The sequence below is a fragment of the Hippocampus bargibanti genome, linkage group LG18, assembly GCF_051943395.1.
Source record: "Hippocampus bargibanti isolate YZ-2025 linkage group LG18, ASM5194339v1, whole genome shotgun sequence".
In the NCBI taxonomy this organism is placed as follows: Eukaryota; Metazoa; Chordata; class Actinopteri; order Syngnathiformes; family Syngnathidae; genus Hippocampus; species Hippocampus bargibanti.
The window spans coordinates 617,662-645,135 of NC_142751.1; the positions used below are offsets into that span (position 1 = coordinate 617,662).

Consider the following 27,474-nt stretch of genomic DNA (forward strand, 5'->3'; position numbering starts at 1 on the left):
ACGAAAGGGAGACGACAGAGTTTAAAAGTGAAATGGTGAGAAAATGGATAGAAAACAATGAAATTTGGACTTGTTTTAACTTTGATAGTTCAAAGGCAGTGTCGACTGCAAGGTTAAATATCCCATCAATCAGGCTCCACAAATAACCCGCACAAGCCATCTGTACACTTGATGCAAAAAGCTATTGGCCCAGCTCAACAATTAATGAGGAACAAGGTAAAATTATTGCAGAGAAAGCACCGACAAGGTATCATTCCTCAAGATGAAGGTGAAAGAAGAAGGCTACCGTCCTCATCAAGTGTTTAATGCTAATGAAACTGGCCACTCCATTCCATCAAGCCATCAACGACCATCACAAAGGTCAATAAAACCACTTTATTATACAGGACAGTTTATTTCTTTAATTATAATGCCATATCACATTTATTATACATAAAATAATGTATGTTTTGTGTAGTTTCAATGCTTAAAAAGTAGAAAATTATGTTTTATGGGTCCTGGGAACGGATTCTTCTCATTTTAATGGTTTCCTATGGGAAATTACTTTTTTGGGATACACACTTTTCACCTTACACATTGTCTGGGAACCAATTAAGTACGTAAGCCAAGGTATCACTGTGTTTGGATCTATTTCTATCTTATAATTGGACAACTTTTTTCATTCATTGAAGGAGTGAGTGAGTGCCTTTCTATATGTTTGAAAATACACCATTGATTGGGGGTGCGCCTTATTCTCCGCTTGAGCATCATAGCCGAGAAAATACGGCATGTAGGGCCACGTCGAGCTTTTTGAACATTTGGATGTGGACTTCCCTTTTGAATTCGACATGAGGGACTTGAGATTGATCGAGTGCAATCTATTGCTATTGACAAACGTCTGCCGGTTGATCACGCTGTCTAAAAACAGGGTCCGAGGCTCAGGCAAGCAAGCTGCCGTCACGCTTCAACTCGGACGATCTTGGTTATTATTTGGAGTTGAAGCCTCTACGACCGTGACCATGCGTCCTAAGAGTCCAATCAGGGACTTGGTGTCCTCCTCCATCCTGTGCATCAGCTCTCGGCTAAACTGGAAAAAGCGTTCGTCCGATCGCTCCAAAAACTCCAAGAGGCCGTCGCTCGCTCGCTTCCTTTTTGCTGCACACAACAAGGATTGAACATCAACCCAAAGATTTCAGCTTACGGCCGTTGGTCCCTCCTCGCCCAGTCGGGATCGGGGAAAAAACCAGAAACCCTAATTGGATATTTTCCACATGACAAAAACAGATTTGCGAGTCTTAGATGACAAATCGTACCCCTTTTGGTGGTTGTTGTTGAACATTCTTTGGAGCTGCAGGACGGTGAAGGCGAGTCGCGCGGAAGGGCCGCCGCCGCCGCCGCCGGTGGAAGGTCGTCACTACTATCCACCGACGTATCTTCAGCGGGAAAATCTAAAAATAGCACAACCACGATGTGTGCCTTGATCGTTTCACACAGAAATCTTTTCACGCAATGAGTTGCCCCCCCGCCAATCATCCAGAACATTAACTCCTTCACTGCCATTCACAAATTTATTCGGGAATTGAAAATATGACACTTCGGGTTTTAGTCTTTTCATGCTTGGGTGCCAAGAAAGCGCTGGCCATGGCCTCTGGCAATGTTTTTTATTTTCCAAAAGTGGCAGCATTTTCCTTTTTTTCCCCGTGTTAGCGCTCTGTTACACTTTCAGCTGTTGTTAAAGCGCTATATCAATCAAAATTGCATTGTATGTATTGTATTTTGGGCAGCCGCCCTCATTTCAAGCTCAGATAACTCGAGACGAAGAGAGTCTTACGCTGCATTGAATGTTTAAGTAGTCGTAAACACTCAATATTCTGTGAGTCCTGGAATTCTAGTGACAATGACAAAAACCCTGGCACTGGAACGGACACATTTTGGTACGTCTGGCTGTCACAGTTGCGCATGTGTTGGTCGTCTTCATCAGTGGCAGTTAAAAGGACTCCCGGCACGACCATTCGGTGTCGGGTCGTAGTAGTGTGTATGTGTTTTCTGCACCCTGTCAGGTTTGTTTCATCTTGGTGGATTTTTACTCATGGTTTTCTTTGATACTTTGTATTTTTCTGTTCGAATGACTTTGATGTTTTGGATTTTGTTCCTGCTGGCTTCATGTTAATACAATTTCTCAAATACAACCTGCTGCTGCCTCCTGCCTGCTTATTTTGGGATCCACCACCACCACCTTGCAAACCGTGACACTGGCAGTGAATGAGTTAAAAAGTAAATCACCGCCTGAAAGCAAGCAAAAAAATCTTACCTCTTCTGACAGTGTTTGTTTCATTTATTGCCGAATTGCAATAAAAAGGCGGACGCAGCGGCGCCGTGTCGGTCTCTGCTTTAATGACGTGGTCATCGGTGGACAAACCTCAACAAAATGCAAAAATAGCTTCAATAATAACAACAGACGAAATAAAAATCCAATCGTCTGGTATCCAACCTGTTGGGACGTCATTTTTGGCACTTTCCACTGGAAAGGAAGGCGACGGTGGCTGGCAAAGCCGTGACGGGGCAGCAGTATCGCCTGTCATCATGTCGCCAACAGACAAACCTGGAAATGGAGAAGGGTCTTTCGCTGTGTTTGTGCTGTCGTACGCTGGCGCTATTATGCAGCTGCCGCAAAAAAAAAAAAGACTGCTTTCCCTCATATTAGTGGACGACGGCTTGCCGTTTTTGTGTTGACTTTCTTCAAAACACTTTGAAAATAGCTCAAATAGGTTGTTTCTCTTGTCAAGTATGTTTTAATGATAGAGATTAGACAGAATAGTAGTTGTCATAGTTCAAGGGTTCATGTTATATGCTTAGTGAACACGTGTGACTCGAGTACACGATGAAAGCACAGAAACCGAGGGTCAATCTGAATTGAACAGACACAGCCTGTTAACCTGTCATCTTCATCTAGGACACAGGTGTCAAAGTCAAGGCCCGCGGGACAAATCCGGCCCGCGGGCCAAACTTGTTAAATTCCGGCCAAACTTGTTAAATTCCATGATGATTGCTAAAATCTGAGCCAAATTTTGATATTTTTGGATATCAACCACAATAAAAGTCATTATTCTTGACTTCAGATTTGAAAACGAGTTATTCGTTAATTTGCTGTGTGCTCTATATGTAATATTTGAAGGGATTTAAACATTCTAATGGGTTCCCCAAATTAATAACGGCCCTCGAGAGGAAACCATAACTACAATGTGGCCCGCGGCAAAAAATGACTTTGACACCCCTGATCTAGGACATCTAGCCATAATCTACCCACCTAGGCAGAATTTAGGACTTGAAACTCCCTCACAGGAAGAGCCCATTAGCTGGGTTACAAATCTATCGGTTCAGGGAAAGACAACCAATTAAAATGTCTATGCTCCATTGTTTATAGCTCCTGGTGCTTGGGACGTCCAGGAGCGTAGTATTCAAATCAAGAAACGTTTTACTCGTGTATTACTTAAAGGACAAGCGACATCATTTTTTTGCTTCCCACCTGACATCAGAAAAACGTTTTATTGCATCTAAAATACCCAAAACACGCAGGCTGATATTTTTAGTCAAATGCAAAACACCAATAAAAATGACTTAAAGTGTCCCAAAATGACCTCAAAAGTGGCGAGTTTCAGAAGGTCCCGGAATTTGTGTCAACTAGTATCAAATAGTAGTCTTGGTGCAACACCCAACGTTTCACCATCACATTATTCATGTGTTTTCCTTCTAATTTCGCCATCAACACGAAGTTTTCAGAGCAAACAAAGTACCCAAAATGCATTGTGTGTCGCTTTCTCGGTCAGGGGCGTTCCCTCTGTGACGTCACGTTAGGCATCGTCATCAAATGGAAAACAAGACTTCCTGAATATTCAGCATGAGTCTTAAAAGGTAAACTATAGCTATATTCCGTGGAATCTTTGTAAAATATGCTCAGTAGAAGTCATTTGAAGTGGTTTTACAAATGATGGACACAACTTGTCCGGCCGGAAGCGTCGGTTGTCCTTTAAAAGTGCATTTACTCTCTATGAATAGCTTGGCAGAGGACTGCAGAATTTGGGCGTCTGTCTTGAATGACTGCGTCCCCTGCCGGCAATAAAAGGCAATCTTCCTGTGTTGGAGCCTTTGTCCACAGTGTCAGATCCAACATCACTGACATTATAACATCTCAGAAACACAAAATGGTTATTTGACTGTTTTGTGGATTTTGACATACGGGTAAAAATGACCCACGACATAATCAACGTGATTTTTTTTTTGTCAACATAATATGAGGGTTAAAACCAGAAGGCTGAGAAAACAAGCATCATTTCTTATCACGTGACTGTAAAGCAGGGGTCCCCTGTGAGGGCCACATAACTTGTTTCCCTTCTGTGATGGGGGGCCGGTGTCAGTTTGTAACAGAAAAAGTGTGACGATCGTAGGGGAGCTTAAAAAAATGTTTTCCAGAAAGCCACACGTAACCAAATAACCCTTTCCACGTTCTTTACAGAAAAAAAAAGTCAGGAAACAAATAATAACACTATTTATGAAACGATGAGAAGGTTTCTTCAGCCGTCATCTGTACAAAAGTGAAGGTTTCGGACGTTTCGCCTCCTATCCAAGAGGCTTCGTCAGCGAACTAAAGTCTGACTGGTCGTATCGGCCCCATTTATATATCCCTAATGTCCAGACATGGTGGCGCCGGACACAGCTATGATAGGTCCCTACTCTCAGGGATAATACTAGTGGGCCTCAATCGGCAGTACATTTGCACCTAAAAGCTAGCAACCACTCATTTGACGACAATGAGGTTAAAATCTTAGCGAAAGAATATAGATGGTTTGAAAGGGGCGTAAAAGAAGCGATTCTTATAAAACAACAAAATCCTTCGTTAAATCGGTCTGGTGGTGTGAGGTTCAATTTGGATCGTTCATACAATAGCCTGCTTAGGCAAAACAGGTTAGGCAACTTTCGCAATGCTGATGAGGGTCGTTATGCTGATGAGGTGATACCGGTGGGAGTGGGGCAAATAGGCCAGTCGTTAGTCAGGAATGTAGGAACAATCAGTGGGGCCACAGGGAGGGGTCCCCCGCCCCCCCAACCTGAGAGTAGGGACCTATCATAGCTGTGTCCGGCGCCACCATGTCTGGACATTAGGGATATATAAATGGGGCCGATACGACCAGTCAGACTTTAGTTCGCTGACGAAGCCTCTTGGATAGGAGGCGAAACGTCCGAAACCTTCACTTTTGTACAGATGACGGCTGAAGAAACCTTCTCATCGATGGACCACTCCTGTACGACTGAGAGCTTACACAGACTATTTATGAAATAAATAACTAAATAACCCTCTCTGAGTTCTTCACAGAAAAAAAATCAGGAAATAAATAACACTATTTATGAAATAAATAATAACGAAATAACTCTCTCTGTGTTCTTCATAAAAAAAGCCATGGAACATTAACTTTCTGTTGCACAATCTTAACAGATAAAAGTTCAGCTCAGTTGTCGGCGCACAATCTCTCTGACACACATGAGCAGTCTCTTCAAGTTCTTGTGTTCCTTCCTTCGAATCCTTTTGGAGGTTCCAGTAGGCTTGTAGACAGACAGCGCTGTTTGCAGCTCTCTCTCATCAACTTCTCTGTGAAAACCACAAAGGAAGCAGGTCTAGAAGGTCAACTAAGTGAGACAGCACAATACATTTCACTACCAGTACGGCTGTAAAGATAGATTTTATCTCAGTAGATGTGATTATGATTATATTTGTTTCTGCTCAGAATGACTCATTCAAGTCCGAAAAGTCAGCTTACCTATGTATGTTCATCAGTGTCAACTGTGAGTCTGCATCTGGTTGGTGAGTTGAAGATCGGGTTCCATTCTAGTTCCAGCCAGTGTCGAGCACCGATGCAAATGTTCTTCTGTCAATCTTGATGTCATCTGAGATTTCAGCCGTTTCATGCGAGAAAAGCTTTTCTTGCAGATATCCGTGCTGCCAAAAACTGTGGACATTTTCATTGCGTGTTTTTGGATGTTTGGAGATGTGTCGTTTGGGAGGGCGGCATCGACGTCAATGAGACTGTTGGGCTTGAATGCGTCTTTCAGAACATCACGGTTCTGTAACTCAGGTCCAACTTCTTCGTGGTTTGGTACACTTGGTCCAAAATATCCTCTCCCGTTGTAGTCCCTTTGAGACTTTGGAGGGCTGGCAGCTCCTCACATATCTCAAAGTTTACGCTCACTCCACGAATAAAAATGATCAGTTGCGCTGTGTCTTACACGTCCGTGCTCTCATCCAGTGCTAATTTAAAAAAGTCAAATTATTTAGTCTTCCGCTGCAGCTGGGCATAAACATTAATCCCGATTTCTTCGCCGCGTCTGGTGATTGTACTCGCCGACAGACTTAGGGCATTATATGCATCTTTCTTCTCGGGACGCAACTCCTCCTCGACAGCATCCATACATTTCTTAACAAACTCTCCGTCCGTGAAAGGATTACCGCTGCCGTTTAGCAACCCGAAAGCTTGCCCCAACGGATGCCTTCTTCAGCTGAGCTTTGCGTACAAATGTATTCTGCTGAGATAGTAGTCCACTTCTCGCTTTGAGAGTTTGTCTGCTCGCGTTTGGCCTTGCAAGCTATCGTACTTGTCTTTGTGACGGGATTCATAGTGTCGGCGAAGATTGTATTCTTTGAATACCGCCACCGCCTCTTGACAGATGAGACAAACAGCCTTTTCTTTGCATTGAACATAAAAATAATCGTTTGTCCACTGCAGGTTAAATACCCTGCATTCTGAATCACTTTTTCTCTTACCTAAACGTTTCGCCATTATTCCGTTCTCTCTTTGACAGGAAGGTTTACACAAGAAAACGGGTCTGGGACCAAATGGGGCGCCAAACTGAGCGCACCTGAATGTACCACCGGACTCCCCTCCACTTCCTCATACGTCACTTTCTTGTGTCGCTTCGCCTTGTGAGCGACTCCTTTAGCGTTCTATTGTGAGCAGGCGTGTTCGTATTATTCAATCACGATTATAAACAACATACATTGATTAATTTTTTTGATTAATTGATTGATTTTTTTTGTTCTTTTGACTTCAAGACGGCGCCGCGAGAGTGGCTGCCTTTCCAGCAGCTCCTATGTTTTGCTTTTCTACTTTCATTTCTTTCATAACTTTGCTGCAGTGAAATATAAATTTCTCCACTGCGAGACTAATAAAGGCAAATCCAATCCAATCCAATTACATTGATTAAAATAGGAAGAGATAATGATGGAAAACCGACCTTTGACTTGTAAAAGGATTTTTTTATTTTTCTGCAGGCCAAATTGGAAAAACATCTGATAGCACCTCTGGTATTGTTCAGGGGGCCGGGCCAAATGTGCCGACGGGCCGTAGTTGGTGACCGCCTTGAGAGTTTTGAAAGGCGCTTCGAAATCAAATGCATTCTTATTTATGACACGACTTCAATGAGAGCGGCCATCAGTTGACAAAGCCGATTGGAAAATGAGGATGGACGGCGTTTGCCAAATTCAATTGTGCCTCTGCCAAGCAGCGCAATTGATTTGACCTCAATCGCCTCGATCCATTGGACACAACAGACATGAATAATCATTTTGTCGCTGCTCACCCACAGAAAAACTGATCCTGTAACTGTAAAGTAGCCTTGAGAGTTTTGAAAGGCGCTTAGAAATGAAACGGATTATTATTATTATTCAGTTATGTTTGGGTTACTGTTCATAGTTAAAAGCGATGGGGGAATAAGCTGTTTTTGCTGGATTTGGATCGGTAACGCCTTACTTGAGGGGAGTCGCTGAAGAAGGTGGTGGGCAGGGTGCGGAGGGTCCAGTAGTTTTCCACGCCGTTATTTCGATTTTTGCAGCGTGCAAGTCCTCGAGAGTGGGTGCCAATGATTTTTTTTTTTTGCCGTCCTAACTGTCCGTTATTAGCTATCCATTAGTTATTAGCTATCTATTAGTCATTACCAATCCAATTAGTTGGCTGGCTGGCTATCTGTTGGCTATCTAGCTGGTTAGCTATTCACTGTCTAGCTGGCTGGCTGTTCTGGCTATCTATTAGGCTGGCTGTGAGCGGTCTATTACCTATTTATTAGCTATCCGTTAGTGAGCTAGCTTTCTATTTGAGTTATTCCGGGTTGAGTGAACGCTGGCGCGTGTGGCTGCCGCTGCTCACCCGTAGAAAAACCTATCCCGTGACTGTAAAGTGACCTTGAGAGTTTTGAAAGCCGCTTAGAAATCAAATGTATTATTATTAACTTGACATTTAAATGTGAAACGTTTCCTTTTGAAATGTCATCACTAGTAAATGCAAAGTAGTAACTAACAAAATTCTTCTGCTGCATCAGGACCAAGTGGAGGTTCGGCATCTTGCACTTGATACAGACAAGGGGCAGTGGGTGTCAAAGCCACAGCCTCCGTTATACTTGGAAGCATTGACTTACCAATGGCCGCGGATGGGTCAGCGTTGCTCTCCGGGATCGCAGTGGCAGGACTGGCGTTGTCCGTCAACGGCGGCGCGAGCGTGTTCCCGAGCACGGATTCCATCATTTCATACAAGGGCATTTGCGCCAGGTCGCTGGGTTTCAGGCGTTTCATCTTGTCCCTGTATTCCATTTTGAGTTTCTTCAATTTGTTGTTGATCTGTTCCGCGGTGCGGCGAAACCCCGCGTTGGCCATCTCCGTCCGAATGAATTCCATCATGGGCTTGACCCTGCCCGCAAAATTGTTCCGCGACTCGGGGGACGACCACAGTGCGATGAGACATCCCGTCTCCTCCACCGACCACTCTTGTTTGTGTTTGGCTTCGACGCCGAGCCCTCGGCTGTTGCGTCCGAGACCATAGATGGCTTCCATCTGACCGAACCACTTCCAATCGCTTGGGCGCAAACCGCCGTGGCGACCCTGGTCCTTTTTGGCTTTGTAGTCACTCTTCATCTTTTTCAATTTCTCTCTGCAAATCTGAGAACTGCGGTCAAACCCGTGCGTGGCCATGAGCTGGGAAAGTTCCAGGTAGGCTTTTTCGGTTCGGGGTCCATCCAGTTCCTGCTGGATCTTTTCCTGAGCCACGAATTTCAAGAAGAGCGATACCTCGCTATCTGACCACCGAGTGAACTTGCGCTCAGCCATGATAAGAATAGAAGAAGTGTAAACAAATCATCGGAAGCGATTTGCTATAAAAATGGAGGCCGTGCGTCTCGTCGCACGGTGATGACGCGTGCCGGACCAAAGTGTACCCAAACGGATCTGGGACGTCTTGTCGCTCTGCGATGACGTACGCGGAGCAAAATACCCAAACGCGGGATTAAATGCCCAAAAGCACTTGGCTCTGTGGAGCATAGAAATAGATAGGTTTAGAAGTGCCCGAAGGAGGCAATAGCGTTGCGCCCCGCGATCACTGGGTCGTGACGTCACCGATGACGCCACGAGTCGAAGCCTCTGACACAGTTCCGTACCATATGAATAATTTTTGCTCGTTTTTCGTCGATTTTCTTCCGATATTCGACGAAATTCTAATACTTTGTGGCTAAATATGTTTTAAAAGACAACTACTTCACTCTCACGTCGTCTTTCGGCGCTATGTGAAGTCGGACAAGTCCAAAAACCTCAACTTTCAAGATCAAATATGCTTTGGATTATAATTTTTTTATAATCCAAAACATACAATCGCAATTAAATACACCACTAATGATGTATATTTATTCAGAGTCTAAAAATGTTATGAATAATAGAAATGACAGCTCTTTAAGATTGAAAATTCAAATACATAGTATAATTATCTTTTGAGTGTGATTGTAACCAATCTTCAAACGTGAAAAAAATAACATTCATAAAGAATGATCATACTTAATTGGTGATCGGAATTGGACTAAATCAGAAATTGTAGAGGATTAGGTAACACTGTGTATAGTCCAACACTTTTATATTAATAATTATTTTTCAATAATAATGCCTTTTTTGGGGGCGTTGTTAAACTAATTTTTCAGTTAATATACAACCACAGAAATTTGAACAAGATATTCCACTACTTTTACAGCAAGATTGAGTGTGCAATTGTCACAGCCAGTAAAACAATGAAAGCTGATTAATTAGTCAACCATATGATGACTTCAATGAGATGAAATTTTTTGAAACTTCTAACCTCATTGACCTGCAAAAATTACACTGCGATTCAGTTTTGATCGAAGAAAACTCTTCATGAAGTCATCATTCTGTAGGCGAGTGATATGGTAGGAAGATATTAGTGATGGTTCTGATGAGGTCTATGGTATGGTTCTCAATACCATCTCGGGTTATGATCTCGTGTTCCAAATCGAAAAGGGCTAGATGGCCAACTGCAGCAACAACACGAGTGACAATCTTGAAGAACGTGGCACATATAATTCTTGAATGAAGAACAGCTAGAACGTACGTATACACGGTCGAAGATCGAAAACAGGACGAAAATTAGTCGCTAAAACATCGCAAAACCAATTATTTTTTTTTTCTTTTTATAGAAATTTCATTTTCACTCACTTGAAGAACGAAATTCCTTTGTTTTTCAGCTTGTAGTTGAAGCATCCGTAAGCGAAACATTGCGGCCCCCAACTGTTGTTCCTTTTTACAGCATCCATACGTTAAATAGACCTAAATACGCTCCAAACTATCCCATTTCTATGCCAAACCAAGCCACGTTACTATGGACGCTACAACTCGTGACGTCACTTCCGGGTTTGCCATCAACCTCGTCTCTACGCCACTTCTATTACCTATCTATTTCTATGCTGTGGAGTCTTGTCCCTCGGCGATTACATATACGGAACCAAATACCCACACTTCGCGGTCGTCGTTTGAGCTTACTCGTAGACGAGGTGAAATATGACGTCATCAAAAGCAGCGAATGCGGTTGGACATTCACGAACGAGTGCAGTCTTACGTCATCAAACATGGCCAGACACCGGTTGTTGTTTTGGTTAGAGCGAATCAGTAAAAACTCGACTCGGGCTTTCTGCCGACGGCAGCTATGCGTCCATTATTTCAGGACCCTGCACGATTCGAAAATAGATAGTTGGGTGATACATATTTGTCAGGTGACGTTGTTCACCAATGTATATATAGTATACGATACAATATAGTATAGGGGGAAAAAGGGTTAAAACGTATTCTTTTAATTCATAATTTAACAGACAGTAATTGTGTACAGATTGAATACAAGAACAGCATGTGTAAAAGTAGAGGGTATTCATCACATACATTGTACTTTTGTTTTCTGGGCAAAGTAAACTTATCATCTTCATTTACACGACTTTACTCAATAACCCCGCTGTACATTATTGATCACAATATCATCAGCAAATGCTTGACCTTTATACGGCTTTATACTATATTGTGTAAATGTTTGCTGCGCTTGCAGCAAGCGGGCTGTGGAAACAGACGCGGAGCGAGTCAGTCCGAGTTGGAATTGGAAGGCGACATGTCGAGTCCCTCCAGAGAGCGCAAGCCCGCCGTCAGTGAACGCAACATTCGTTTTGACCTGCCTTTCATCTTCCGCGCTGCGAGGAGGGCGTCGTCCAGGGAGCATTGCGGAACGACGCACTGCGAGGTCCGCGACCTCTCCTCTTCTTTGCTACTGTCCAACTTTGAGGGAGAGCCCGTGTTGTTGGTGCACACGTGGACGGGTTGAGGTTGGAGATACAGGCTAAAAGTCACAAACATGTCACACATAAAACTCTCGTGAATACACCTGTCAATTATTAACACATGCTCCACACCAGATTAAAACACCAGCGTGTCTCCAAACGGATTTGATCAACACAATTGATAAAGTGGACATTCCCCTTACAGTAACGGTGTCGGACACAATGACGGGCAGACGGGAGGCGGTGGCGCTCTGTTAGGAGACTCCGTAGGTGGGCAGCTGGAAATCTTGGAGGTGTTTGAGTCTTTGCAACCGTCTGCGAAAGAGATCATTCATATTTTCACATGCTGACACTACTTACTCATTGTCTGATTTAATATGTCGGCCTCCCTCACCTTGCTCATTGGCCGCCTTTGTCTCAGAACGGCCACAATGGCGACAGCGATAACAATGACAGGAACAGACCTGGGCGGACTCTCGGTGGCCGCCTGCTTGAGCCACAAAGTCAAAAAACAGGGAGACAAAAAGAAAGGGCGGCGACAGGTTGCCGCTTACTTTCGGAAGACGCTTTGCGATGTGACAAACACTGAGAACAAGGAAGGACTCCGTTTGTCCTGCCATCATTGTGGTCGGCATTATCCCGCTCTGTAAAACATACCAATCAGATCTCATGCAATCCCGTTAATATAACGATCAACTCTTCTTCTTGCCACATTTTTAAACATACAGTGATATGTTGGCTTACGAACTTAATTGGTTCCCAGACAGTGTTAGAGGCGAAAAGTGTGTATCCCAAAAATTAATTTCCCATAGGAAACCATTAAAATGAGAATAATCCGTTCCCAGGTACCCATAAAACATCATCAAAGTCGTTTTATGTACCTTTGTGATGGTTGTTGATGGCTTGATGGAATGGAGCGGCCGGTTTCCTCAGCATTAAACACTTGATGAGGAACGTAACCTGCTTTCACCTTCATCTTGAGGAATGATCCCTTGTAGGTGCTTTCTCTGCCATCATTTTATCTAATTCCTCATCAATTGTGTTCTGTTTAGCTGGGTTGATAGCTTTTTTTGCATCAAGCGTACAGATGGCTTGTGTGGGTTGTTTGTGGAGCCTGATTGATGGGATATTTTAACCTTGCAGTCTACACTGCCTTTGAACTATCACAGTTGAAACTCACTGTCATCTGTCTGTCTCTTTAATGTTTAACCCCTACCCCCCACTGCTGCGTTCTTGACCAATCACGTGGCTTTAACCAAAGACTGGGGGCGGGGAATAGGGGACAAAAATAAAGTCGGCAGCCATTTTCTTTTTGGAGAAGGGCTTCTCTCTCTGTCTGTAACCCCCACGCCCTCACTGCTGCATTCTCGACCAATCACGTGGCTTTAACTGACGACTGGGGGCGGGGAATAGAGGACAAAAAAGTCAGCTGCCATTTCCCTGTTAGGAGAACGGGCTCGTTCGCGAACGACGCATCACTCATTGTGGCGCTCCGTGTGTATCCCGAAAAATAGTTTGTGTACCAAGGTAAAATTTTCATCAATTAAACGTTCGTAAACCGAAAGGTTCGTAAGCCAAGGGGTTCGTAAAAACAACGTATCACTGTATGTTCTTCTTACTTATGTGCTGGAATTGGGCACTTTCATTTGAAAATTGGCTGTCGGCTGCCGCAATCGACGTTTGGGTGGATCTTGACACCAGAGGTCGCCGAACGGTATTTTCATCCTCTGTCACAGTTGCTGAACGTTGAAAAAAAAAGTGTGATCTTGTTATCGTACATTGGATAATATGTAAATATCAAAGTCGAAAAAGATCTTGAATGTGGTGTAATGTGTTAAACATACACGTGTCACATTGCGTTGGTTGTTTGCGCGTCAATCTTTTTCTGGCTGTTGGTCGCATGGCCTTCTCCACTTCATTGCCTTCAATGGACCATTTCTTCCTGCTGTTTCTGCCGACATCGCTCGGGTTCTCTCCACACCTAAATAAAAAAATGCTGCTCGCTTATACTACAAATACAAGCGGAATATCCAGCATTGAGGCTCTTGGCCGGTTATTAAGCAATGGTCTAAAGACCAGAACCAGGGATGCATCTGGGAAATTCAAAAAAGGGGGCCACTTGAAAAAGGGGGCACATTTGAAATTAATGGGGCCCGATTTAATTTGACTGCCCAAGTATACAAAACTGATTGCAATAAATCAAAATACATTCACTGGAGCGTGATATTCCAAATGAAAAACCACGATTTGAGAAAAATAAACCAACCTGAGGGCATGTGAACTTCTGTGTTGCGTACTGCAGTTGCCTTGAGTGGAATTTGTTCCAGGAAGGGCCTTTGCCGTTGGACTCGCCCCTCCGTATGCCCGCGCGGTGCATTCGATGGACTGCGATGCTTGGCTGGAATCGCTAGAAAGAACACAAGTTGAACTCACTCACTGCCAGACCATGTGCTAAAATTCTGTCCACAGCAGTGCCAGGGTTTTTGTCATTGTCACTCCAAAGACCCACAGAATATTGACTTTTAGGATAACAAACATTCAATAGAACAGTTAGAAACCCTAGAGTCTCTTCTTTCATCGGAAAAAAGTGAACTCCTAAATTCTATGGGTCTGGAGTTATATGAGCTTGAAATGGGGGTGACTGTACAATGTACAATACATATTGGTTGATATAGCACTTTAACAACAGCTGAAGCTGGAACAAAGCTCTAAAAATGGAAAAAAATGGAAATGCGGCCCTCTTGTGGAAAAGAAAAAAAACATTGCCACAGGCCATGGCCAGCGCATTATCGGCACCCAAGCACAAAAAAACAAAACCCGAACAAATTTGGCAATGGCGCTCTGTCCCATTTTCAATTCCCGAAAAAAATTTGTGAATGAGTTAAAGTCACATTGAGTAGAAAGTGAAATGTCAGTTTTTGAAACAAAATCACCTTTTTTCTACTTCTCCCCACTGCAATTCATGTCAAAGGTCAATAAAAGCGCAAACACTCTGGGCAGCCAAATCAATCCGTGCGTGTCAATCTCGGCACACGTGACTTATTCCACAACAAACCATGCGCGGGTTGCAGAGTAAGGCTACCTCTTCATATGCAACTCAACACATTAGCAGCGATTGTCTGAAATTAAAATACACAAAATAATGTTGGATGTCGCTGAAAAAAAAAAAAACAATCGGTCAGTAAACGCATTTCATGAGCGGTCAAGACTGATGGACAAACAATTGCTTTCAGAAATCGGCCGCCGTCTAAATGTCCGCGGGGACGCTTTGTTTGCACAGCCGTTGGTTGTTGTCATGGCAACCGCCCGCTGCGTCACACTCACTCACTTGCAAGTCACCACCTGACCGGATGTCTGCGTATTCACAGAGTTGCCATGGTGATGACGGACAGCGGAGTAGTAGGAGCTCGGCGACGAACAGGGGAGGGTTTCTTCAGACTGATCGCTCGCTAGGTCTTCCGATACGGGACGGGCTGGGGGCACAACGGGCAACAAGGAGTCTTGAGTCCCGGTCGAAATTCATGATTTCAATGAAATACAGTGATACCTCGGCTTACGAACGCCTTGGCTAAAGAACTTTTCGGCTTACGAACGTTAAATTCACGAGAATTAAAACTATTTTTCGGGATACACACGCAGCGCCACAATGAGTGACGTGTCATTCGCGAACGAGCCCGTTCTCCTAACAGGGAAATGGCAGCTGACTTTTTTGTCCTCTATTCCCCGCCCCCAGTCTTCGATTGAAGCCGCACGTGATTGGTCAAGAACGCAGCAGTGGGGGCGCTACAGAAACACAGAGCTGGAAATAAAAATAGATAGGCAGACGACAGAGAGAGTGAAAAAATGGATAGAAAACAGAGAAATTTGGACTAGTTTCAACTTTATTGATAGTTCAAAGGCAGTGTAGACTGCAAGGTTAAAATATCCCATCAATCAGGCTCCGCACAAGCCATCTGTACACTTGACGTAAAAAGCTATCAACCCAACTAAACAGAACACAATCGATGAGGAACAAGGTGAAATTATCGCAGAGAAAGCATGGCAACTTTACTCGGATATCGTCAAGAGGCAACCTGGAAGTTCCTCATCCATTGATGATTTCAAGGCTGGCCACGGATGGTTGGAGAACTTTAAGCGTCGAACAGGGATTCATAGTTCGTTCATTCGTCATGGTGAGGCCGCCAGTTCTGACGATAAAGCTGCCAAAGCTTACAAGGAATCATTCCCAAAGAATGTGGAAGAAGAAGGCTACGTTCCTCATCAAGTGTTTCATGCTGATGAAAGCGGCCACTCCATTCCATCAAGCCATCAACGACCATCACAAAGGTCAATAAAACAACTTTATTATATAGTAGTTTATTTCTTTAATTACAATACCATAGTACATTTGTTATACATAAAATAAGGTCTATTTTGTGTCGTTTTAAGACACAAGAGAAAGTAGAAAATTATGTTTTATGGGGAACAGATTATTCTCATTTTGATGGTTTCCTATGGGAAATTAATGTTTGGGATACACACTTTTCGCCTTACAAACACTGTCCGGGAACCAATTAAGTTCGTAAGCCAAGGTTTCACTGTACAGCCAAACTTGGGTTTTCGATAATCCCTTCCAGAAAGCTGTTTGAAAACCCAAACATTTCCATGATCATCAAGACCTGCGAGTGGCAGAGCTCCGCAGACGTGGTCGTCTGCGATATTCGAAATCGCGCGCTGACACAAAAATCCGATTTGCTGTGGACAAAAAGAAAGAGCCACAGGCAACTCACTTGTCTCACTGTCGGTCCGGATGAAGCCTGTCTGACGGAGCCGCTGCCTTTGCGTGCGCTGCTCCCCCGGACACGATCTCTTCATGGCTTGTTGGAAATATTCACTGGCTTGGAGTGACGTGCGCCTGTGCGATTGCGAGGAGTCGCGAGACCCTGCGGCGCTTCCGACGGTCTGAGGCTTAGCGGGGCTGACTTCTGCCGGCCCTGAAACGCTGGCGCAACAAGGAAGCAAATTAGCAGCCACAAAACAATCTCAGTATTGTTTTGTATTGTATTGTATTGTAAAAAGAGCAAAGAAATAGAACCCAAAATGGCGTTCTTGTCATCTGAACTGTCAATCAAGAAGAAAGGGCCTACTGACCGCTTTGAGGCTCTGTGCTGAGTGGCAGCAAAATTCCGATGACTGCAGTCGGAACCAACGAAGCCGCTATCGGTTCCCGGAGAAATGACTCCGTCCTGGAGCAACGCAGCAACGCATCATTTCACCACGACCAATGATCTTGAATAATAATAATAATAATAATAATAATAATAATAATAATAATAATAATAATAATAATAATAATAATAATAATAATAATAATAATAATAATAATAATAATAATAAGGGCGGCCCGGTAGTCGAGTGGTTAGCACACCGGCTTCACAGTGCAGAGGTCGCCGGTTCGCGTCCCGGTCCGGCCTCCCTGTGTGGAGCTTGCATGTTCTCCCCGGACCTGCGTGGGTTTTCTCCGGGTCCTCCGGTTTCCTCCCACACTCCAAAAACATGCATGGCAGGCAGATTGACCACTCCAAATTGTCCCAAGGTGTGACTGTTGTATGTCTTTGTGTGCCCTGCGATTGGCTGGCAACCAATTCAGGGTGTCCCCCGCCTCGTGCCCGAAGACAGCTGAGATAGGCTCCAGCAACCCCCGCGACCCTAATGAGGAAGGAATAAGCGCTACGGAAAATGAAATGTAATAATAATAATAATAATCTTCTTTTCCTTTCGGCTTTTCCCTTGGGGTCGCCACAGCAAATCAGTGTCCTCCATCTTTAGAGGTTTGATCCGCACGCTTGTTTCGGCCAAGCTTTTACGTCGGATGCCCTTCCTGACACAACCCTCTGTATATATCCGGGCTTGGGTCCGGCACAAGAAGACTTATGTCACTTTGTAGCTACAGAACAAGCAACTCGCTCAGTAATAGGCTCCCAAACACAAAATGGTCATTGGCACAGCAACATTCAAAAAAGCAATAATAATAATAATAATGATAATAATAATAATACATTACATTTTAAGCGCCTTTCTGAACACCCAAGGACACTTTACAATAAAACAACAATACAAAGAACAATAAAACCATGAAGATAATGATAAATAATATAAAAGCTGATTAAACTAGACCATGAATGTAAGTTTAAACAGGTATGTTTGGAGGTGGGATTTGAAAGGAAGTCAATATTACGGAGGTTGGGTGGAAGTGAGTTCCTGAGTTTGGGAGCAGAGCGGCTGAAAGCTCTGCACCTCATCGCGGTGAGACGGGCAGAGGGCATACAGAGGTGGAGGGAGAATGAGGATCTGAGGGACCGGGAGGGAACAGACTTGAAGCAGGTCAGACAGACAGGGGGAGCAAGGTTATGGATGGATGGATGGCTTTGAATGTCAACAGAATTATCTTGAATTCGATACAAAGTTTAACAGGGAGCCAGTGGAGCTATCTAGGGGAGGACAGGGATGATGTGGTGAAAGGGAGGGAGGGGGTTCTAGGGATGATCCTGGCTGAGGAACTTTGGACGAGTTGAAGTTTATGGAGACATTTTTGATTGACACCGAAAAGAAGTGAGTTATAATAATGGATACGGGAGGTGACGAGACTGTGGATAAGAATAGCAGCAGTGTTAGTGGTGAGCGAGGGACGGAGATGATTGATATTACAGAGGTGGAAATATCCAGACCGAGTTAGGTTATTTATATGGGACGGAAAAGATAGTGTGCTATCGAGGATGACACCCGGGCTCTTGACCTGAAGGGAGGGGTGTTGGGGTAATTTGCGATACGAAAGAAAGAACAGCAATTAATCCAACAATGGGGACACCGTAGAACTGTCAATGGTGAGAGAGAAACTGTTTGCTTTGTGAAGGCTGACAAATAATTGTTGCGCTTCCCGTACAAACTTTCTTGGATGCCGTCCACATCTCAAAACAAGCAAAAATTGCACAGAATAGCGCAAAATACGGCCGCTTGACAGGTATTGTTGGAATGTTCCAAAATGGCCGGCTCTGCCAAATTTGGAGCTCAAAGGACAAGCGTGAAATGAAAAGAGAATGTGACCTGAGAAAGGACTCTCCTCAGGCCGCTTTGAAGATTGCTGCTGTTTTTCTCCGCCGTGCTGATTTCTGCCAGACTGCTTTGACTGCTGCTGAAGGATTTGCCAACGTCTTTCCTCCTCCTGCTCGTCCGAGTCGGCGCGCTTGAACTCCTGCATCGGCGCAACATCGGCGCAACGTCAAACGCTACGCGAAGCATCCCAAAAAGAACACATTCATTAGGCGCTTACTGATCGACATCCGTGGCTCCTTCATCACATTTTGTCTTGAAATGGGAAGAATTCAGGTCGTCCAGTCCAACTTTGGTGTTGCTACACTGGACGGAATCGAGCGACAACGTTGTCGGTTGACTCTGGAAGCAGGGACAACTTTTCGCTACACTTCACAAATTCAGGAATTGAAAATATGATGTCGAGCGCCAAGACCCAATTTGTTCGGGTTTTGCTTTTTCTTGTTTGGGTGCCAATAAAGCGCTGGTAGTGTTTTTTCACTTCCGCAAGAGGGCAGCATTTGCATTTTTTCCATGTTAGCGCTTTGTTCCAGCTGTTGTTAAAGCGCTATATATAAACCAATATGTATTTAATGCATTACATTTTGGACAGCCGCCCTCATTTCAAGCTCATATAACTCCAGACCCATCTCATTTAGGAATCAACCCTTTTTCCTGAGAGTCTAAGGTTTCTTATGTTGCATTGAATGTTCATGTCATCCTAAAACTCAATATTCTGTATATTTGAGTGAAAATGACAAAAACCCTGGCACTCGAGTGGACACATTTTTGCACGTCTGGCAGTGAATGAGTTAATGAATAGCTAGTTTTCAAATCTGAAGTAAAAAAAATGACTGTTATTGTGTTTTAGATAAGACATTTTTTAATTTTGGTTCGGAATTTAGCAATCATGCAATTTCACAAATTTGATTTGCTTTGGCGGGCCGAATAAAATTATGTGGCGGGCCAGATTTGGCCCCCGGGCCTCAACTTTCAGCAATGACGCAGGTCACAAACAAACAAATCTCGTCTCGACAAATATGGGTGGGTGATGTTACCTGAGCATCATCACACGGAAGGGATTTTTGGGCTTCAGGTGAAGCAGGATGAGCAGCATCAGCAACGCGGGAATTCCTATCCACCCTCTCTTTCAGCTCATCCATATGTCGCCCGCATTGGTAAATGAACTCCTCCAGCTCCCTAACACAAAGAAGCCGCGCAAAAATGTAAGAAAATAAAGACAAAGTTCCTGAAAATGGAATCTGGTGTTGGTACCGATTGGGGTCAAAGTGTCTGTGCTGCGCCCCTTGCTGCTCTTGGACTTTGTGTTCTTTTCTGGCTGCCAGATAGTCCCTTTCCAAAGAATCCAGTCCTTGATAAAGTTGGGCAAGTCCCTACGCAAAGGAGGAGGGGGGGGGGGGATTTGTCAAAGTACAGACGCTCCCCAACTTACGAACCAGATACCATCCGAACGGTCATTCGTAAGGTGCTATATTTATTTTAAAGTGCTATATTTTGTATGGAAAGTATAAGGCTTATACAAGTATGTTTAAAGTTAATTAAGTATGTTTAATAATAATCATAGTACATAACATGTCTAAGCGCCTTTCAAAAGGTCACTTGACAGTTACTGGACATGTTTTTCTGTGGGTGAGCAGCGGCAGCAACACAAGCCAGCGTTCACTCAACCCGGAATAACTCAAATAGATAGAAAGCTAGCTAGCAGGCTCATACATAGCTAATAGATAGCTAACTAGTTAGCCAGCTAGCCAATAGTTAGCTAGCTAGATAGCTAACAGATAGCTAGCTTAATAATAATAATAATACATTTGATTTCTAAGCGCCTTTCAAAACTCTCAAGGTCACTTATAGGTCATAGGATCAGTTTTTCTGTGGGTGAGCAGCGGCAGCCACACGCTGCTAGAATAGGAAGACAAATATAGAAAGCTAGCTAGCAAGCCAATAGATAGCTAATAGCTAGCTAGCCAGATAGCTAGTATACAGTATTACAGAAAAGACAAAGAGAATTGACTTTGCACAATATTTCTTACTAATGTCGACATAAACAAAAGTCAAAAGAACAAATAAACTAAATAACAAATATGACCACACAGAGAGCCCTTCATTCTTCAGCACTTTCTGTACTCTCTTTAGATAGTACATAGATAGCTAGCTAGGTAACCAGCTAGTTAGATAGCTCGATAGCTAGTTAGATAGCCAGCGAGTTAACGAATGAATGTTCCTAAGTTGGAGAGCGTCTGTATTGCAAATAATGAGTCTCACCTTCACCTGTTGGAAAGGTATTTTGCTTTTCAGCAATTCCTCAAAATGTTGGAGCTGGGGAAAAGTTTAAAAAAAGAGTCACTCCCCCGCACACTTTTGATACAATAAGAAAATCTGAGAAGTGGACGACCTGCTGGAGGAACTTGTCGGCCTGCGCAAAGAGCGCGTTGGCCACCTTGCCGTCGTTGCCTTGGGACTCCAAACTCTTTGAAATGGAAGAAGAGAAACAAAGGCCAGAAGACGCTTCTGTTCAAGAGAAAAAAATACCACCTTGGTGTTAAAACTTCAGTAGCCGTCAGATAAATGGCTAAACCGCAAAAGTGATGATGCTGACGAATTTACTGATGCGTTCGCCGGGTCCACTCGGCGGTGGCGAAACGGCAGCGCGCTGAGCCTGCTGAGCTTGAGGAAAGTCCAGCCGCATGACCTTTGAAGGCTCGGCGTGTTGTCCCGGCGGTGAGACATGAGCGGGCTTTTGCTGTTCCGAGTACAGGTTGACCTGAGCGAAAACGGGGAAGAAAACAAAATGGCGGAACCCACCTCTCTCGCGCTTTATTTCTTTGTAACAAGTCAATGAAATGAAAGCAGCGAAAGAAAGTCAGCAAGATAATCAAACCTTGGCCTCCAGCCGCAGACGATCAATTGTGTTTGCCGCTTCGGCGTACTTTCTCAGCAGTCTGCCATGGTCCTCCTTGACAATGTGGAGTCAAAAAGTAGCTCAATAAATACGGATGCGGACGACGTATATGACGCGTCGGGTGACAACTTGGTCGTACGGGACTCTTGTTTTTGCATCGTGCAACGAAAGCAAGCGCAAGTGATTCAAGTGGTGACTACAAGAGGAAAATTGGGTACAAAACGAGAATTACGAAGGGAAAATTGGAATCAGGTGTCTTTGTTCGTTAAGGCAAGCAACTGGTCCAGGATGTCCCCCCACCTTCTGCCCAAAGACAGCTGACATAGGTGCTGACAGGCAGACAGAGAGAGAGAGAGATGTTTTTTTTATTTATGTTCCAATGTTAATGTTGATGTTAACATTGGTGAAAATATAGCATATTATAGTTTGTTTCTGGAGAGTATTTTACAAATGACCTTCTCTATTATGACGTATGTATACAGTTTATGCTGTAAAATAGTTGAAAAAGCGCTTGCAAAAAGTTGTTTACTAGACTTGGAACTGATTGTTTTTTTTTACATTGATTATAATGGGAAGCGCCGTTTTGGTTTTCAAACCAATTTCCGGAACGGATTATGGTTGAAAATGACACCTAACGCATCCATTTCCCCCAGGCGGTACCTGAAGCTGATCGAGCAGGATCCCGGCCTTCTGCTGGGAGCGGAACTCCTGAGGCACGGTCCCGTTGGGAGCACCGGCGGCTCTTGATTTGTTCAAGTCCGACGGCGGTTGAGGCCCGTCCGTCGTCTTCAGCAGAACTTCTTTGACAATGTCGGCGGGAGATTTAAAGACAACGGGGGCTTCGGGCGTCGGCGACTTAGGAGGATTCTTGGAAGACCATCTGCTCTTGGGAGGCTTGTAATCCCCTTTGGGGAAAGACACCCTCGGCTTGACTTTGGACAAATCGGGAACCCAGTGACTTGGGTAACCTTTTCTACAAGAAAAACAGGCTTCATCCATAAACGACAACGCGCAAAGTGCAGCAAAGAATCGCTACGCTGGCTGCAAGGATTCCAAATGGTGAACGGGGGCTGGCAACTTGAGGTCCAAGTTGAATCTCAAATCCTCTTTTCCCATTGAAATGAATGGAAATGCCATTAATCCGTTCTAACCTTCTCCCAAATATGTTTTAGGCGTATCCTCATTTTTTTAAATTTAAAATATCATTCATCCAATCTGAAGGCAGAACTGTCGTTGGATTACCTGGATTCATCCGCTCTTCTGGGAGCGAGACGGCAATCTTCCTTCGGTTTGTCGTGCGAACCGGTGCGTGGAAGTACAGCGTTGTGACAGGGCCGTGACCTCGGCATTGGTGAGCGAGCGGCTTTTTCAGGGCCAGTCTGTGAATTGTCACTGCTCAGCGGTTGAAGGGAGAGAGCGTCTTCTTGGTCTTCGGAGCTTTCTTGGCAATGAAGGCCGGACTCGCAACGCATGAGGCTGTTTGAATCTGGAAAGTCCGTAAAGCACATGTCTGGAACCGTTTCACTGGCAATCCCTGGAGCAGCGGCCATTTCCTCCAAAGTAAAACGGCGGAGGTGAGAGAAGACGTGAAGGGTGGGATGAGGAGAAGCCGCCGGCTGCGTTGGATACTGAGCTTTGCAATCTCCGTCGGCTTCCACTATCAAGGGTAGAGACTGACAAAATTGGCGCTCACCGCTCATTTCAGACTCTTTGCCAATGTGGACGGACGGGTCCGTTTGGCAAAGGCCACTCACCTTCTGCTCCGTCTGCCTCCCCGTGAGCCATGGCCAAGTGCGAGTCGCGCTCAGAGAACCCAAAGGGTGTCTTTGCCTTGCCCCCGTGACGTCCTCCTTCTTTTAAAGTGGAAACGTCATCACAGACTATTCAAACAAAAATGCAAGAGACGAAAATGCTGTGAAGTTTTGCAAGCATTGCTGTTTGCACGACAATGATTATTATTGTGCACAACTCCAATGTTCCAAAGTAGGTATACCAAGGAAAAAAAGTCCAAATCAGATACTGGTATTGATCATATGAAGCAAGAAATTATCGGTTTAGCGGTATTGGTTGAAAGTTTTCGTATTGCTATATGAAGCAAGAAATGATCAGTTAGCAGTATCGGTTGAGATTTTTCTTATCGCGTTTGTATCGGCTATATGAAGCAAGAAATGATCGGTTAGCGGTATCGGTTGAAATTTTTCTTATTGGCTATATGAAGCAAGAAATGATCAGTTAGCAGTATCGGTTGAGATTTTTCTTATCGCGTTTGTATCGGCTATATGAAGCAAGAAATGATCGGTTAGCGGTATCGGTTGAAATTTTTCTTATTGGCTATATGAAGCAAGAAATGATTGGTTAGGGTATCGGTTGATAAGCGGTATCAGATACTGATAAGCGGTACCGGTTTTTACCGGTCTCGATACCGATACGATACGGTTTTTAATCGTATCGGTTGAAAACATTTGTATCGCGTTTGTATCGGCTATATGAAGCAAGAAATGATCGGTTAGCGGTAACGGTTGACATTTTTCGTCTCGGTTCTGTCTGCACACATTGGCAAGTGACCGCCGTTGAATGACTCACAGGATGACAGCATATCCTCAACTTGAAGATGTTGATCCAGGGCGTAAGAAAGCTGGTCGGGTAGCACAAAGCCAGCGAGACCTTCCGGGGTCGGAGGTCCGGGCGCCGAGCTTTGATTACATTCTGCATTGTGGTCGTGTTCGCGCAGGTCGTCCACCAGCGTCACCCGAATGACGCCGTTCTCATCCATCTGATGGGAAAAGTCGTCTTTCTGTTCGTCCTCCTCGTCCCAGCCGTCTTCCGACGTTTCGGAGGCGGTGGGTGACACGCACGCCGGGGCGGGCGTCCAAGAGAGAACGCCCGTTTTGCTATTCTTCACCGTCTCCATTCACTTGCTACTTTTTGGTGACTCAACTGAGAGCTGAGGAAATGTTGCAGGCTTGCTCTTGACGACCCATCCGTGAGTTGCTTGAAGTCAGGTTGTCCCGAGGAAGTCTTGGAATGCACCTCCTGGAAGATGACGACACACCGTGACATTTAACTCATTCACTGCCAGATGATGTGCAAAAATGTGCCCACTCCAGTACCAGGGTTTTTGTCATTGTCTCTTGAATTCCACAGAACATTGAGTTTGAGGACTACATAAACATTCAATACAGCATAAGACACCTTAGACTCTCTTCTTTCAGCAGAAAAAAGAGTTAATTCCTAAAGATATGGGTTTGGAATTATATGAGCTTGAAATGAGGGCGGCTGTCCAAACTACAATGTACTGTAATACATCCATATTGGTTTAGATAGCGCTTCAACAACAGCTGAAGCTGGAACAAAGCGCGAGCATGGAAAAAACGGAAAATGCTGCCCCCTTGTGGAAGGGAAAAACATTGCCAGATGCTATGGCCAGCGCTTAATCGGCACCCAAGCATGAACAACAAATTCGGAAATGGCCCTCGACGCCATATTTTCAATTCCCGAATCAATTTGTGAATGGCAGTCAATGAGTTAATTTAGAACTGCTTCTTCAGTTGTCCAGATTAATGCAAGATTTGTTATCTTGGTCCATCTGACATGCTCAAGAGTTACCCCGATGTGGTCATGATGCAGTCGTTGCCCAACGGACCTTCGCACCGGCCAACATGCCAAACTTTTTTTTACAGACGGCAAAAGAAAGAATGGAGGCGGCTCGGCGGCTGAACAAATGTGAGCTTTAGCAAAATCGCAGGAGAATCTCAAATGAGGAAAGCTAAAAGCTAAATATCCTCTGCGGGTATTCAAATAGAGCTTGCGCGTACATTTATAAAACAAAGACAGAAAATAAATCAAGGCACCTGTTTTCCTGGACAAGCCACAAGCAACTGAGGATTTCCCTCCGTGGTTATAGGGCGGGCTAAAGGGAGGTTAATCTGCATTTAACCCCTTCCTGGTGGACTTTACACACGCTCAATGGATCAGTAAAGTGACGAAGATGCGAGGGTGTTGCAGAGGGCTTCACGCAGCAAATGCCGACAAGCAAGAAGAAAAAAAGTGAAATAAACTAAAGAGCAGAATAATGTGAATAGGCTCAAACGTGAACTAACACCACTTGAGTGGTCCCAAAAGAAATCTTGGGATCCAAAAGCAACACTCTGCAGGCGTGCGTTTCTGTCACCATGAATAGTAACACGAAAACCACAATGAGATGTTTGAGAAGACATGATCTGATACGCCCTCCACAAGGCACGAGGGAGTCTTAGAAGAAGTCCAAGATGGCGCTCCAGTAGGGAGAGTGTTTTTTTTGTTTTTTTTCTGTTGTCTCGTGTTTTCTTTTGTCACCTTGATTCTTATGATAATAACCCATTTCATTTCTAAGCACCTTTCAAAACCCTCAAGGTCATTTGACAAACACAGAAGTTATGCTGTGGCTGAGCAGCGGCAGCCACACACTCAACCCGGAAGTAACTCAAATAGATAGAAAGTTAGCTAATATATAGCTAATAGCGAGGAGTTGTGCGTTGAGTGGAACGGATACGGATTTTTTTTTCGGCAGCAAAGGAGCGTCAGCGCAGACCACCGATGCGCATGTGGAACTGCCGCGCCTTGGAATTGAAGCCGATTTACACGGGACGGGAGATGTCAGACAGTCTCTTTTCGTGAATGGATGCTACAGCTTCGTGTTTGCTTTCAAAACTTAGCTCGTAGCAGACGTGCACATTCCATCATGACATCCCTGATCCACTGGTGAAAAGGAGGTTTCGATCCTCTCATCTTTCATCTAGAACTGCTTCATGCAACTAAGAGGGTGCAGAAAGAGCTAAAGATTGAAGAATGCCGGTCTCTTCTGTGCTGTGTCACATTATTTTTCTTTTTGACTTCAAGATGGCGCCGTAAGAGTGGCTGCCTTTACAGCAGCTCATGTACTTTGTTTTTGCTGCTGTGAGATGTAAATGTCTCGACTGTGAGACAAATATAGGCTCATCTAATCTAAACTAATCTAGAAATCACCATCGGGTTCATCTCAACAGATGCACTACTTTGATCTGATAGATATGTATATTCTTTTTCATCAGCTGTCTCGTCCATAAACAACAATTGTCGAAAAATACTAAGCAGCTCGGCTCCTGCTGAGCTAAGAGACCAACCGAGCACATCATACCCGATGACAAATATATTTCGGGCGACAATTACTCCGAAAGTACAATATACAAAAAGGAGTTCTCTCTACCTGAATGTAAAAAGGTTCGGGAGCAGGATGAGCAGATTTCGAGAGCGTCCGTTGCCATGAACACCACTCAACTAAAAGCAAAGATCCGCCCCTATGTCACCATGACACGCATTCGACACAACAAACCATGCAAGTCAACTGGTTTCAACTCAGCCCGAAACGTCAAACCCTAAACTTTAGGGTTTGACGTCAATCTGCTTGCTTTAGGGTCTAAAGCAAGCAGATTGCAAGCAGATTGACTTTAGTGCAAAGGCTCATTTAGACACACAAACAGACAAAGGAGACACGAGATGGGTTCTTTACGTCGAATAAAGTCACCCCTGACATGTTTTACCAGCACGTGGACGCTCCGTGAAATCAACAAAAAATGTTCGTACCTTACTGTGGAACATGTTTCACTGGGAGTTTCGGTCGAAGGAGAATGTTTGGTCAAATTGAAGACGTTGTTGTAAGTTGTAGACATTGATGAACATGCTTGTGGAGGAGGCAGGTCACCGATACGATACGGCTTCTTACAAACTTTGTTTATCCCTCAGTTTTGTCTTCTACAGACCATGACTGCGACAAAACACGTCCCCAACATCGTCACCGTTTATGCTACACATGACTATAAAATGTCAAAACCAACTCAATAATTAATATTTATTTT

General features: G+C 44.2%; 2 protein-coding genes across 3 annotated transcripts; both read right to left on the reverse strand.

Moving 5' to 3' along the window:
• Positions 1-374: 374 nt before the first annotated feature.
• LOC148884146 (uncharacterized) lies at positions 375-9,372 on the reverse strand. Its single transcript, XM_089020856.1, has 5 exons — positions 8,440-9,372; positions 2,471-2,581; positions 2,291-2,398; positions 1,293-1,427; positions 375-1,134 (listed from the first exon to the last, which is right to left on the reverse strand). Exons 1-5 carry the CDS (start codon positions 9,122-9,124, stop codon positions 944-946), a joined length of 1,230 nt encoding a protein of 409 aa, XP_088876982.1. The 5' UTR covers positions 9,125-9,372; the 3' UTR covers positions 375-943.
• A 1,748-nt stretch (positions 9,373-11,120) lies between these two features.
• Positions 11,121-27,351, reverse strand: akna (AT-hook transcription factor). 2 transcript variants are annotated; one of them, XM_089020849.1, is made up of 23 exons: positions 27,203-27,351; positions 24,185-24,634; positions 23,356-23,481; positions 22,844-23,087; positions 22,262-22,574; positions 21,581-21,655; positions 21,307-21,463; positions 21,095-21,210; positions 20,965-21,018; positions 19,957-20,075; positions 19,740-19,881; positions 18,923-19,044; positions 18,697-18,844; positions 16,744-16,838; positions 16,383-16,594; positions 14,942-15,086; positions 13,880-14,020; positions 13,458-13,594; positions 13,233-13,352; positions 12,168-12,257; positions 12,008-12,103; positions 11,817-11,928; positions 11,121-11,672 (listed from the first exon to the last, which is right to left on the reverse strand). In XM_089020849.1, exons 2-23 carry the CDS (start codon positions 24,510-24,512, stop codon positions 11,420-11,422), a joined length of 3,345 nt encoding a protein of 1,114 aa, XP_088876975.1. In that variant the 5' UTR covers positions 24,513-24,634; positions 27,203-27,351; the 3' UTR covers positions 11,121-11,419. The 2 variants fall into 2 exon arrangements, with proteins under 2 accessions (XP_088876975.1, XP_088876974.1); XM_089020848.1 differs by having other exon boundaries at positions 22,844-23,258.
• Between the last annotated feature and the right edge of the window lie 123 nt (positions 27,352-27,474).

Bases quoted from the DNA above. Each gene is read 5' to 3' on its own strand.
- LOC148884146 (XM_089020856.1), bottom strand. From the start codon at position 9,124: ATGGCTGAGCGCAAGTTCACTCGGTGGTCAGATAGCGAGGTATCGCTC. The intron at 2,399-2,470 runs GTTGGATACCAG...CATTTTGTTGAG, and splicing joins CAAAAATGACGTCCCAACAG to GTTTGTCCACCGATGACCAC. The intron at 1,135-1,292 runs GTACGATTTGTC...TGTTGTGTGCAG, and splicing joins AACAACAACCACCAAAAGGG to CAAAAAGGAAGCGAGCGAGC.
- akna (XM_089020848.1), bottom strand. From the start codon at position 24,512: ATGGAGACGGTGAAGAATAGCAAAACGGGCGTTCTCTCTTGGACGCCC. The intron at 19,045-19,739 runs GTAACATCACCC...CCCTGCTTCCAG, and splicing joins TTCCGTGTGATGATGCTCAG to AGTCAACCGACAACGTTGTC. The intron at 14,021-14,941 runs GTGAGTGAGTGT...TGTTCTTTCTAG, and splicing joins GGTCAGGTGGTGACTTGCAA to CGATTCCAGCCAAGCATCGC.